General features: G+C 38.7%; 1 protein-coding gene across 1 annotated transcript; it reads left to right on the forward strand.

The window, feature by feature from the left end:
• The first annotated feature begins 264 nt into the window (after window positions 1-264).
• Window positions 265-1183, forward strand: LOC149844940 (kiwellin-like). Its single transcript, XM_089997393.1, has one exon. It carries the CDS (start codon window positions 316-318, stop codon window positions 967-969), a length of 654 nt encoding a protein of 217 aa, XP_089853519.1. The 5' UTR covers window positions 265-315; the 3' UTR covers window positions 970-1183.
• The last annotated feature ends 13613 nt before the right edge of the window (window positions 1184-14796 follow it).

Raw genomic sequence — 14796 nt, forward strand, 5'->3', positions numbered from 1 at the left:
GTGGGTGAGTTTGACGATATATAGGGTATGAGGTCAGGGATGACCGATTGTCCCTCTCTAGGCAACTCCTTCCTCGCCCTATAAATCCGTAGCAGATCACGTCATGCTGAACATGAGCGTTTTTGCTCATGCCGACATCATGGCCGTTTGTTTGCATTTTGGATGAATGCCACGTGGTTTTGTTGACTTTTGAGCTTTTTAAAATGCAAATAGGATGGTCAGCATTACCTGATCCCTCGCCCTATAAATCTGCCTTTTTTTCCCTCAAGAAAAGCACGACTTAAAATCTGCATTCCCGAACAGAGAAACAACCAAATGGCCGCATCCCTGCTTGCACCTCTGACTCTTCTTTCCTTTCTTGTGTTCCTCATACCCTCAACAACTGTTGCTCTCTCCTCCTGCAACGGCCCATGCAACACCCTCAATGACTGTAAGGGCCAGCTCATCTGCATCAATGGGCGTTGCACAGATGATCCTGATGTTGGCACACACATCTGCACTGCTTCCTCTTCTCCCAGCCCACCACCCAGTCAGGGTAGCTGCTCCTCCTCCGGCTCCTTAACGTGCAACGGGGTGATCTACCCAACCTACACATGTTCCCCTCCAGTTTCTTCTTCTACTAGTGCTCTTCTTACTCTTAATGATTTCAGCAATGGTGGAGATGGAGGCGGGCCCTCCGAGTGTGATAACTCCTACCATGACAACTCCGAGCTTATAGTCGCTCTGTCGACTGGTTGGTATGCCAATGGCAGCCGATGCGGAAAGACGATTCGCATCACTGCTAGCAACGGCAAGAGCACAACCGCGAAGGTGGTCGACGAGTGCGACTCGAGGAACGGTTGTGATGCTGAGCATGCAGGGCAGCCACCGTGCAAGAACAACATAGTTGATGGCTCTAGCGCAGTGTGGACGGCGCTTGGGCTTAACCAAGACCTTGGGATCGTGCCCATAGTTTGGTCCATGGCTTAGCTTGCACCTATATATCACGAATGCAAAATAAGTACTTCAAACTATACAAATAAGTAGTTGCTACTACTGCGTCAAAAAAATAAGTGGCTTCAAGGCCGTGCTGAACTGAAATACTGTTCACTATTTGATAGCCATGTGGGGCTGAAAATATAATATGATCTCGTGTTTCGATTTTCGTAACATGCAATAAAAACATAAAAATAAAAAAAACAAATATAAATTTTGCATCATGCTTACGTAACTTAATTATGAACTAGTCAACATATGACTTGGTCAAATTCCTCAAGCAAATTATATGGCATGGCATATATTTTGATAAGAGAGCACATCAGGTCAGAATCAGATCTGCTTGTTTTTTTTTTAAAGGCAATCTGTGGTTAGGCAGACCCCTACCAGTTATACAACTGTACCATTGGGTTTAACCTGCAACGTCCCAACACAAGGGGCTCGTTTTGTGTCATGGAAAGTGGGCTCTTTCCGGGGAAACGCATCGATGGGCATTCATTTTTTCGCTGTGAAAAGTGCTGTGCGTGCCATTTTACACTCTGAACGTGAGTTTTCCACAAAAACAGAGGAGTCCAATTCCATTTCTGTGACAGATAAATCCATGGAAGGGGTGCCGCGTCATCCCATTCCGTGACATGCAAATGCCCCCAAGGTGACTTGCACTAGCTGCTCCTATACCAGACATGCTAATCCCCCCGTTGGTAGCAGCTCTGCTTGTTGCAAATGAACAAAATCTAAGTAGACATTGGTTTGGCTGCGGTTACTATTTTCCATCAGACTTTGTTTCAGTTTCAGATAATATTGCATCCAATACTCTGAATCCGAATCCAACTGAGCACATCCAATTATCAGGATTTGGGAATCTCTACATCGGAACTGAATCCAACCATTTGCATCCCGATGCAAGACGACTCAAACGAGTTTCGGGTTAACCGGGAAAGTGTGCCAACCATGATCTGTTTGACAGTTTGAGCAAAAAGTTGGGCCCTAAAATGTCAATTTCAGGGAAATGGTGGAATTGATGTTGTCAGAATTGGTTTCGGACATGAATCGTGGTTGAAACGGCTGATTCGATATGCAAATCAGCCGATTCGCAATGATTCCTACATGGGGTGGGACTACAATGCGCTTACTGGTATTCTGAGTACGAGTTTGTGACACTTTCTCTTGAGGCCTTTTGGTTATAAGGAAAATGAGTACATGGTTTTTTTTTTTTGAGTAACAAATCATGCCACGTTATAGTAAATATTCTTTCATGGAATTACTCTAACGATGGACCTTTGGCTACTTGATTGTCTCCAGGTTTTAAATGCAACTATTCCAACTAACACTACTAGTGCCAGTAAAAGTCTGCTTAGTGTCAGTAAAGGCTTTTGATGGCGCTAGGCAGAGCGTCAGCATTATGCATAACACCGGCAAATGGGTTTTTACTGCCTCTAAAATTCCTTTACTAGTGTCCACTAAAAAAAGAGCGGCATTAAAGGTGGCTAATAAAAAATACTTTATACTATTAGACAGGGTCCAGCATTTCCCTCTTTCTGGTACATCAAATCAAAATATCATGATAACAAAACACGGCATAAAATTCCAGTTTCTAATTACAATGCCTCCATCTATTTGTTTATAAACCACAAACCGTATGAAAGGAAACCTTACAGTGTAACCCAATACACATTTGATCGCCCAAAAAAAATGTTTGATCACCATTGCCTTGCATTCGTGTTTCCAAAAAATCACAGAATCAGAAAACAAAAACATGACAAAAAATATAAAATCCATTTTTCATATTTATATTCTTGTTTTTTTTGGAGAGGATTGTCATGCCAGTTTGCTTGCACCAAAATCGATCCATTCACTACATTAGATCCCCCAAACTCCTACTTAAAGAGGGACAAAAAGAACAGAATGAGAATCATCAAAACAAACTCACCGTCAAGCATTCACATCCCATGGTGTCAATCACGGAGTTTACAGTCTTCATAGCCATGTCCTTCAGCGAACCAGACAACTCACCACCTTCCTCTGTCATGCCCTCTTCATAGCGAGAATACATCGATCTGCCCATTTTCATCACCACCAGGGGCGTAGCTAGGATTCATGTGAGGGGGGGGGGGGGGGGCAAACAGGGGTGTAGCAAAAAAAAAAAAAATTGGTGTGATAGTCGGGGGCATTGCTCCCGATTTTTTTTTTGAGATAAAATAAAAAATGGCTCTAATTATTAATAAAAATCTATTTCATATGGACAAATCAAACTATCTGCTGCAGTCAACGGAAAGTTTTTAAACATTATCTAATGACACTATATAACACTGGTGCGATAATTTGAAGTTCATAACAATGCATAAATTTTATTTATGACAAAATAAATCAAAATACAAAAGTATCGCACCCATGTGACATAGATGAGGAGAGAAAACTCTTGGTTATTGATTTATGTTTCATAGTTGCTGAATTTTATTTGTTATTAATGTTTCATAGTTGCTGAATTTTATTTGTTATTAATGTTTCATAGTTGCTGGGAATTCTTGCTTTTCTCATTTCCTTTTTCTTTCCCTCAGTTTTTCATAGAGGATCATTTCTGTATAATTAAACTTTTTTCAACCTAAGGACCATCTTGCAGAAGAATAAAAGCTGAAAAGATTGTCAGAGATTTCTGCAACATGATGGCTTCTGCAAAATTATAAACTATTCTAGCATGATTGCAAAGCATAAAGAGATAAACCCTTACAAGATTATTGCACACACATACTCACACAGAAAATGTACTCTAAAATAGACAAGTATAATGGGTATTGTATCTAGATTTTCACCAAACTATCTAGATTCCATAGGGAATACTTAATTAACATCAAAGAAATCACAACCATTGACACCTCATATGATTGTGCCATCACAAGTGTAGATCCTTTTGTAGTCAGAATTATCGTTGCTTGATTGTACCAAATCCTTATAAGAGTTCAAAATTATTGTTGTTTGATTGAAACAAATTCTGCACAGAATGATTGTTAAGCAAGTCTGACTTGCATCTCCAGTTTGATAATTTGCTTTTTCTTTGTAGATAATTTATGATTCAATTAGCTTCAACATTTAACACAACTTGGTCCTTAAGATCTCTTTCATACTCGATCTCCTTGTTCTTCTCATCAATGTCTTTCTGCATTGACAGAACAACTGAATAACTAGGTATTTCTGCAACTGCAGTGCCACCACAAGGGTATTTCTTTTTGTGATTCTAAGAGTTCCTGCAACTGGATAACTAGGTCATCCTCTGAATATATATGTCGATTTGTGGACAGTATTGTTATAGATTTTATTGTTATTCATGTTTATATTCTTAATGTGTATATTCTTTAATGTTTTCACTATAATCTTTTATTATTTTCACTTTTCTAATTTTGCATAAGTCATAGCCCCAGTAATGTTGCTTTTACCAGTGACATTTTTTATCTCCTCATCAGGGCTGGGCTAGGACTGGTTTTAAAATTTTCTTTTTAACTGGGCCAGGAGGCAGGACTGGGCTACAACAATGATGCGTGAACTCGGTCCATCTCGAACATCCAATGGACAATTTTGATTTTTGTAAGCTTCTAAAATTTTCTTATCTGAAAATACAATTTATTAGAATTTATTTATTGATGACAGCTTTTGTAGGTACTATGATAATCCAACTAATGAGCCTTCGAGGATGAAGCCTTTTGATGTCGGGAGAACTGATGCAGTGATTATGAGGATGCATTCGAACAAAATATGTCATCAGACCCGAATGTGTGAACTCAGTCCATCTCGAACATCCAATGGGCAATTTTGATTTTTGTGGGCTTCTAAATTTTTTTGTATTAATTTTTATCTGAACATGCGATTTATTAGAATTTAGGAATTATTTTTTAATATTTATTTTTTAATTTTAAGATTTTTTGAAACAGATTAAATAGCTGGATTTGGATATAGGTCTGATAGCCTCTAAGGATCGCTTTAGGGTTATTGAAGGGTGTATGACTTATTTTGGGTAGTTTTAATTTTTAATTGAACCTAAATCCTCTTTATATGGATCTCAATCTTCTTTGTTCAATTTAAATTTCTGAATCCAAAGAAACCCATTGGCCAAAAGTGAAGGTGGCTAGGTTTGAATTTCAGCTATTGGGTCAGAATGAGTTGCACCCAAGGACGACATCCATTGGTCCAATGGGAGATGGACCTATCTTTCATGCAGTGAACTCTTTTTCATTGGATATATTGGGCAGCATCATCTATTGGTCTAAAACAGGGAGCAAATGCAGAAAGTATTTGAAGTCCTCACGCGGTCCGACTGATACATGAATTTAAAGTCACACAATCCCTGTTCTAAACAGAACCTACTAACCGTAACAACAACAACCACAATCAGCATTCAACAGTCCACACTACCATAAAAAAAAAAATTGTTTAAAACATGATATATCTTCAGTTGAAAGCAGTGATACAGTCCTGAGCCCAATCTAGGGGACGCCAAGCCAGTTTCTGACGTTAAATGCTGAGATTTAAGAGGCGCCCCACCACTGGGCATTTAAACAGTTGTAAATCTAACGAGAAACCACAAATATATTCAAACTGAAATAAGCCTGCACAAGATACAAAATTAATTTAACGCACACCCGACATTCCTCCTTTCAAATGGGTTCAACAACAAATCATTCAACAAGAAAAAATCAGGGTTCTAATTTTCAATAAAAAAAAAAATTCACAGGCACAAGATATTTCTTTGCTCAACAGTAAGTCAACATTACAGCATCCAATGAAGAAAACAGAATACTAATTTTTTTTCAAGCTTCTGGACAACCAGATTACTAAGAGAGATATCCAGATAAACATATGCAGTCAAAACATGATTTAGAATAAAGAAGAGAGAGAGAGAGAGAGAGAGAGAGAGAGAGAGAGAGAGAGAGAGAGAGAGAGAGAGACCTCAAACTGAGTTAGCTCCTGCGGAATCGCTGGCCAACGCAGCCACGAAGACGTTCTTTCCAGTTTCTCAGCTCACGGCATCGACCACCTGATGATCGACGCACAACCAAACAACATCCTCGTAGCTCAAGCCCGAAGATGGTCTCAAAGATCACTGTAGAGAGAGGGGGAAAGTGCTTCCATGTCTAGCGTACTTTTCTTTGAGAAAACAAGTCTCTCTTCTCTCTCTTCTTAGGGTTCTTTTAGAGGAGAGGCCAAAACATGGTAGAAGAGGAAGGCTTTAATTACGGTTTCCACCGCCCATTAAACCAATAGATGATGTTACCGATTAGATTCTATGAGAAAGAGTACACCGCTCATTGGACCGTTGTTAAACAGGTCCCACCCCAATTGGACCAATAACTGTTGTCACGCCCCTGGGTCCAATGGAAGATGACCCACCACTTTTTGGCACAATACCTGAAATCCAGACCCAACCACCTCCACTTTAGGCTAATGGGTCTCCTTGGATTCAGAATTTTGAATTTAAAGATCCAGACCCATTAAAAAAGATGCAGATTCACATAAAAAAGGATTCAGGTCCAATTAAAAATTAAAACTATCCAAAATACCCCATACACCCTCCAATATACCTAAAGAGATCCTAATGGTTCATCAAACCTAGATCCGGACATGATGATTATTTAATCAAATTTGGAAAATTCTAAAATTAAAAAAATAAGAAAAATAATTCCTAAATTCTAATAAATCGCATTTATTGATAAAAATTAATACATAAATTTTCAGCAGCTCACAAAAATCAAAATTGTCCATCAGATGTCCAAGATGGAGGAAGTTCGTGATGACATATTTTTCCCAAACGCGTACTCCAGATGTGCTGCATCAGCAAAGACATCCTTTTGTGTGGACTTACATTTGGTGATCATGCCGATGCCACTTGTTGCGATTCGCCAAAAATGAATCCTTCCTAAATCAGGGAAGCTGATGCACTTGTGGATTTGTAGTTAGATCCAATTGATGCAAGCAGCAAGCAAGATGAAGAAGAAAAAAGTGATGTGTTGATGGAGTTTGGATCTAGAGGATCTGTTTTTTATTTTTAATTTGCTTTAGACCTTGGAAGTTTCCTTTGATATTAAGATCTTATCTAAAATCCAAAACTAGGATTAGGGTTCTAGTTGACTGAATATTTGTTGTGGGAGATTTTGAGGGTGATTGATGGATGATGATTCTTGTTATTTTCTATTATTTGTTGCAGTTTTGATTGTTAATTTTTGTTATTCAACTCGTTGCTTTCCTAGTTTTGTTACCTAAGAGTAGGTGTGATTTAGTTATTTTCTATAATCTCGGGATCCATCCGAGGTTGCATCACATCTGGAATCGGATTAAATTTAGATGAAAAAGGGCAACACCAAGTCTTATGTAATCCGATTCAGATATGCACTAGATCGGGAATATTAATTAGAGCCAATAATAAATTCTTAAACTGGATCCACATCCAATTATTAATTAATGGATTTGATTTGGCTTACTATATCCAATTGATCGGAGTCAGAGTCAGAGTCAGCTTCAGGTCAGATGTCAAAGATCATTTGATCTGCTCATATCCCTAGATTCAAACCTGAGGCCTCCAAGTTTTTTTGACAATGCGATCCAGCTATCTCATTGAATCTGTTTGAAAATCTCCTTTAATAAGAAAAGATATGTAGCCTTTTGGTTTTATTTTTTATTTTTATTGTAAAGCCTATGTATCATGGGCAGTTTTGGGTGAAAAGGTTGAAGGCTGCAGTTAAAGTAAAAGTTTATTTATGTTTTATATATCACTTTTTAGTTGCTTAATAAACAGTAAAGGGAGCTTATATATGCATTTTGGAAACATGGTAGCAACCAAATTGTGAATTCGGCAGCTACACTGCAATACAAAGAAGCACATAAACTATCTCATTCTCCCAAACAACCACTACCAAGGTAATTTTGACAAACTTTTTACCAAATTCTACTTAAAATACACAATTCTTGCTCTTTTGGCTTCACACATTGTTTCTTGCATATCCAATTCTTATTTGTTGTGAGCAAAAAGAGTTCAAAGAATACCAAACCCTAATTGATGAGGCAACGTCTTTGCCCTATCCTTTCATGGCAACTACCCCACCAAAAAAAGGACACTCAGGATTTTCCAATAAGACGACCCAGAATGAATAAAAACAATGTGGAGGAGGCGGGCAAGCAGAGCCGGACCTGTCAAGAGGCCAATGAGACTTGGGCCTCAGGGCCCCTGGGCCAAAAAAAAATTTAGGGGGCCATTTTTTATAGGGATTCCATTTTCAATAGGGGTCCCAAAAAAATTAAAGGCGCTGCCCTCGAACTCCTACTATTAATAGGGGGCTTAAAAAAATTCTGAGGCGCTGCCCCCGAACTCCTACTATTAATAGGGGGCCTATTTTTAGGGAGCCCATTTTTAATAGGGGCTCAAAAAATTTCGAAGCCCTGCCCCCGACCTCTTACTATTACTACGGGGTCTATTTTTTTCCCTCCGCCTCAGGTCCCATAAAACACAGGTACGGCCCTGCGGCCAAGTTTTACTTTTACCCGTATGCATTGCCGTGTGATGTGTTAAAAAGATATGTGGCTTTCATTTCGACGTACAACTAAAGTATCTATCCCAGACTTCTGATGTTCGCAAGTCCATTTGGTCCCATGCATGGACACGACAAGAACAGTAGAGACACGATTCTTATGTGAATTTTCCTATTGAAAACAACATACAAAGGGGACACGACATCGAAGTAAATCTACATAAGTCGCAAAGACGCCAAGTATCCACATTGTGACGAATACCAGTGTTTTCTCACTTAACGCTTCCTTGTGAATACAAGTGTCACAGTGTGCATACAACATACCACAATGTTCTTTCAATTAATGCACCCGCCTCCTTGTGATTACACAACAGACCGATGTTCACATTGTTATGAATAATACCACCGTGGTGGTTACCCATGCTGTAAGTGGGGGCAATGTGTCAAGCTGAAGATGTGGAGACCTCCACACATTATTTTCAAGCGGATCTCACAACAACAACAACAACAACAACAACAACAACTACTACTACACTTTCATCCCAAAACAATTGAGGTTGGCGATATGAACCAAAAAAGAAAATCATTCTGGGTCTTCCACATGAATCCTTCTCCCCCAATCATTTTTATCCAATGCCATGTCCTCGGTGAGGTTCAAAGCATTCATATCCTTTCCTATCATCTCCATTCATGTCTTCCTAGGCCTACCCCGACCTCTTTTAACTAATATATTTTCCCATTTCTCCATCCTTCTAACTGGAGCATCATTAGGCCTTCGTCGAATATGTCCAAACCATCGTAAACGATTCTCTCTCATCTTATTTTCAATGAGTGCAACACCTACCTTCTTACGTATCTCCTTGTTTCAAATCTTATCTTTTATTGTATTTCCACACATCCATCTAAGCATACACATCACAGCTACACTGAGTTTTTGAATATGATGTCTCTTGGCAGCCCAACATTCCATACCATATAGTAAAGCGGGCCTAATAGTCGTCCTATAAAACTTTTCCTTTAATCGCAATGACATTCTACGATCGCACAACACTCCAGTTGCACTTTTCCATTTCATCCACCCAATCTTTATCCTATGATTTACATATCCATCAATTTCTCCATACTTTTCAAGCGGATCTCACAAATCTCGAAAATGGACATCTGCAAATATATGACCACATTCACAAATATGGTTTTAGGTTCACACATTATGAAGTACGAATCTCATCCAATTGATAAGGTTAACTCCTTAGTTGTGAATCTTATCACATATTTACGAATGTGGGGACCTTCGTGCATTATTTTCTTGAAGATCTTGCAAATCTCAAAGATGGACATCAGTAAATATGTGGCCACAGTCGCCAATATGGTTTAAGGTTCTTATATTTTCATGTGTGAATGTCGTCCAATTGATAAGGTTAACTCAGATGTAAATGTGGTCACATATTTGCAGATGTACGGACCTTTGCTCGTTATTTTCATGTGGATCTCTCAAATCTGGAAGGACATCCACAAATATATAACCACATTCGCAAATATGGTTTCATGTTTGCGATGTGCAAATCTCATCCAATTGATAAGGTTAACTCCTCAATTGTGAATACGGTCACATATTTGTAGATACGAGAACCTTCACACATTATTTTCTTGAAGATCTCATAAACATCGAAGAAAAACATTTGCCAATATGTGACCACATTCACAAATATGGTTTCAGGTTTACATATTAAAAAATTCTTACATTGCGCATTTCAACTAATCAAGCATTCAATTAGTTAAATGAGATACCTATCAAAGGAGCCCGTGAAGATGAAGGTTGAGCCTGACTACTACTGGATGAACGACCACTGTAAGCTCCAGGAACCATATTCTAATAAATAAAAAATGTCATGCAATACATTCAAATTGTTTCAAATCATTCACATCAATGCAATACATTTCAATACATTCAAATAATTCAAACCAAGTATTGCAATATCATCCATATATTCATGCGATAACTCATTGTCAACTATCCTACGGTACATCCATTCACGGTTTGCAGTCATTTTGTCGTATGATGTTACGAATAGTATCCTAACCAGTTAAAAGAGAATCATTAGTATAATGAAGAAAATATCAAATTTATCATGCAGTATATGATGTCATACGATCACAAGAATTATGATGTGTGCATTGATAACTTAATATTTTCATGTGCAGACTATTCATAACACGATATATTCATTTGAAGCATGCTTTCATTATATAATTTCACATGTAAGTCATAATCAAATTGAAAGTAACTACATGCAAGCATGAATACAATCACATCAAACATTGCAGTACATCGAAAACATTCATATCAAAAAAATATCAAACATGTATCTGGAACAAACACACTCCAATATCCCGCTAACTACTACCATGCTTAGCGTGGAATCCGTACTCCAAAAATAAGAACACTTCTATTCTCATAAATTAAAATTATGCTCAGCATGATCTCCAAACTCCAACAAAAGCAGTCCTACATATCAACAACTAAGTGAGTGTGTGAACAGTAAAGTGTTTCATCCAATAAATTAAATAACATATGATGCGCTTGAATCACTTACTCACCACGGATATTTACCCGATTTGCATTATTTTTGTCAATTACTCACCACGGGTGGCGGGACACAAGCGGGATTCGTTTAGAAATCTGCAAAAGACACTGTATTAGAATAAAGTCACCGTCTGCTGAAAGGAAAAAATTAGAATAAATATCGAAGTCGGACGGGATTCCGGTGAGGCGGAACACCTACCGGGCGTTGACCACCTCTCCGTTCGGCCCAACCGCTCTCGAGTTCGGTCGGCAAGTCAGCGATGTACGAAAGAAACATGAGGTCTCCGGAGGCAGTGATCGTCCCCCAAAGCGGCAGGCATGGGGTGAAGTCGTGGTTCAAGAACCCGGCGATCGCCGGGCGCCACCCGACCCGTCGCCTCCCTGCCAGAAAAAAAGAGGCACAGGGGCGACTCCCTGCTCGAATAAAAAAATGAGGCAAAGGGCGACCCCCTGCCGGAAAAAAAAATGAGGCAGAGGGTCGCCCCCCTACCGAAAAAAAAAGTGGCAGGGGGGCAACCCCCTGCCCGAATAAAACAACGAGGTAGGGGGGTCCCCCCCCCCCTGTCGGAAAAAACAAACGAGGCATGGGGGTGACCCCCTGCCCGAATCAAACAACGAGGTAGGGGGGTCGCCCCCCTGCCTGAAAACACAAAATGCGGCAGCGGGGGCGACCCCCTGGCCGAATAAAACAACGAGGCAGGGGGTCACCCCCCTGCCAGAAAACACAAAACGCGGCAGGGGGTTTACCCCGTTGCCGGAAAAAACAAACAAGGCATGGGGGCGACCCTCTGTTTGAATCAAACAATGAGGCACCGACCTAGCTAGCATAGGAGTGGGTAGTTCAGATATGCAAGGCTTGGGTGAAGATGTATGTAGGCCTTTAGAGGGATATAATGTGATATTTGTTGCCTCAAACAAAAATGAATACATATTAGTTCAACCAGAGTGAGTAACCGACCTATTGTATTGCCACGTTCTACCTAAAATGAGGTGACTAGCATCCATAGGGAGCATGTCACACCTTGGTCAAAATATGTATTGCCAATAGAGAACTTGACTAAGACTGCCTATCAACCTTCCTATCTATGCTCATTTGTAACCACGACATCTGATAAGGCTTAGGATGCTTGTGTGTTTCTAGTTTGAGCTTGGTCAAAACTTCAACTGAAACCACACTTTTGCAACACCCAAAATCGATAATGAATTAGCAAACCTTCCCTCCAATTGTAGAATGAAATATATTGGTTTGCAACAAATGATCACTGGAATCTTGCTTAGGGGCCAGGAAAATCCCTCTGGAGATCAAAGCCTCTCCGTAATTGGCAAAGAGTATTTCTTCCTCACACTCATCCTTGATCTTAGTCTCATAGATGGGATCACCCTGGTACTCTTGACTCGGTTCTTCGTGAATCTCGTCAGTGAAGAGTGCTCTGGATCGACATTCATATGCCTTATGTTCCATACTTCCACAAGTGTAGTTCTTGAAGGTGGTGTTCATTTCTACCGAACAAAACTGAGGGGTGGGGTTGGATGGGGCCTTGTTCTGACCAGTTCCATGAATAAGTAGGCCTGACGGTGCAAATTGATTCTACAACAGAGGTGGGGTTCATGTAGGAGCCTTGGTCGTAGTAGTTGTCCTACCTGTGGTCCTATGTCAAAGTGTTTTCACCTAATGTTTGGAACATTGATGTGCCTCATATACTGTCCAACAATCAACAAAGTTCAACATATCTTGTATTTGAAAACTCAAATTTTGATGTATTTGGAGACGAGTTGCTCCTCGTTCCATGTGTAGACCTCTTCCTCGCCTTTCTCGCGGTATCATAATGATTGAGAAACTAGACCTTTTAACTTCAGGTTGCCATGAACTCGAGTTCGGCTAAACCTTTTTTTAAGGCCACCATATAAAGATTTATAATCATACCTTGAAGAACCTAATATTTAATAAGCCGACGTCCTTTTGCTTCCACAGTTCCACATTCCTTCTGGCTTGATCAATGATTAATTGAAATTCACCTTCAATTGTCAACTGCTTGACTTGCAAATGTGTAGTAGTTTTTAAGCGAATGGTTAATGCATGTGCTTCACGTTTAGTGATTCCATAGATCCAGTATCCACCGCAGACACACATCATCTTCATAAAAGCTGCTAACAGAACTTGCATGGTGAGATTCAAACTAGATTGTAGGTTCAATCGATTGTACCAAATATATATATATATATATAGATATAGATATATAATTCTGACCCATTAACATTGACACCTAAATTGGTAACTCAGGGGCCTCTTGTCTGAACCCCATGCAAATTATTGGAGATTGAACATTTTATAGTAAAAAGTTGATTATTTTTTATCTTTCAAGAAATTTTAAAAGGCACATCTAAATTTTCAATATTGTTAAAAGTGCACCAAGATTGGAGCTAGTTGATTAAAACAGGCTTCATCAACAAAATCATCTAAAGAAAGTCATATCCAACACCAAAACCAATTGGAAGAGATACAAGGTGGAGGCATGGTTGGGTGATCGGTTCAGAGTACTTTGTAAAGTACTCGAGCCACACAAAACACAAAATCTTTTCCATGTTCAGAGATTGTGTAAAACACAACACAAAAAGATTAGCGATTTTCTGTGTAAAACACAAAACACAGTTTCTGTGATTTTCTATGGCCCAAGTATTTTGTGAGGTACTCGGGCCGGACCACTGGATATGCTCCGCTAAAGCGGGGTATAGCTCCCCCGACCATTTTTTCCTTTCTTCTTTCCTTCTTTCTCACTTTAACTTTTTTTTTTAACACCTCTAGAGTCTCATACTCTATAACAAATATAGCGAGATTTATAAAAATCTTGCGATAGTGTTGCGTGAAATTGCCTAAAAGTTTACAACGGCAATTTCTCATGAGATTTTCAAACCATGACAAATATCATGATATTTACGGTTTTAGGAGATATTTATCATGAAAACCCTTAAGATTTTTATTTTTATTTGTGTTTTATTTATATTTTCTTATAAAATTTATTTTTTATATTCTTAATTTATTTTTTATTGCTGAGATTTATGAAAAATTTCAAAATCTCTCTGAGTTTTTGACTCTCGAGATTTTGCCGTTTTTAACTTTTGTCACTTTGGTCTCACAGGAGTTTCACTTCTCAAAACAAAACACATTCCATTTGTCACAACGACACATTCTCTTTTAAGTCGAATAACCAAAATATTCTTTTGAATTGGGATTTAAAGCCTAACATGAATAACTTTGCTAGCACGCCACATTTTTTGTTACATGCAGACTGGAAATTAAATATTTTATATTAGAACAATTGACTTTGCTATTATTTTTAACTATATCTTCACAAATTTTTCTATTTTAAATGCATATCATAAGCTTTGAATAAGTTTGCGTGTGGGTGACATCGAAATTAATATAATCGTAGGAACAGTAAGGACTTCTTTAATATTGTTTGTGCTTATTTTCAACTCTATGATGCAATTAATTGAGAGTGATTCATATCCTTACAAAAAAATTCTTTAGAAAAAAAATAAAGGGCAAAACTTATAAGAAACAAATTCACTGGGTTATAGAAATGAATTTAGAACAAAAATAATTAGGCATTAAAACTTGCAAGAATAAAATGGTTTTTAGCTAAAAATGATAAATTTATGCATAACCAGTATGCAGTTTCGACTGAATTGCCTTGCTTTAGAGTTGTGGTCAGGATTGGGTTGACA

Source organism: Nuphar pumila, chromosome 2 (genome assembly GCF_984573655.1).
Source record: "Nuphar pumila chromosome 2, dmNupPumi1.hap1.1, whole genome shotgun sequence".
NCBI lineage: Eukaryota > Viridiplantae > Streptophyta > Magnoliopsida > Nymphaeales > Nymphaeaceae > Nuphar > Nuphar pumila.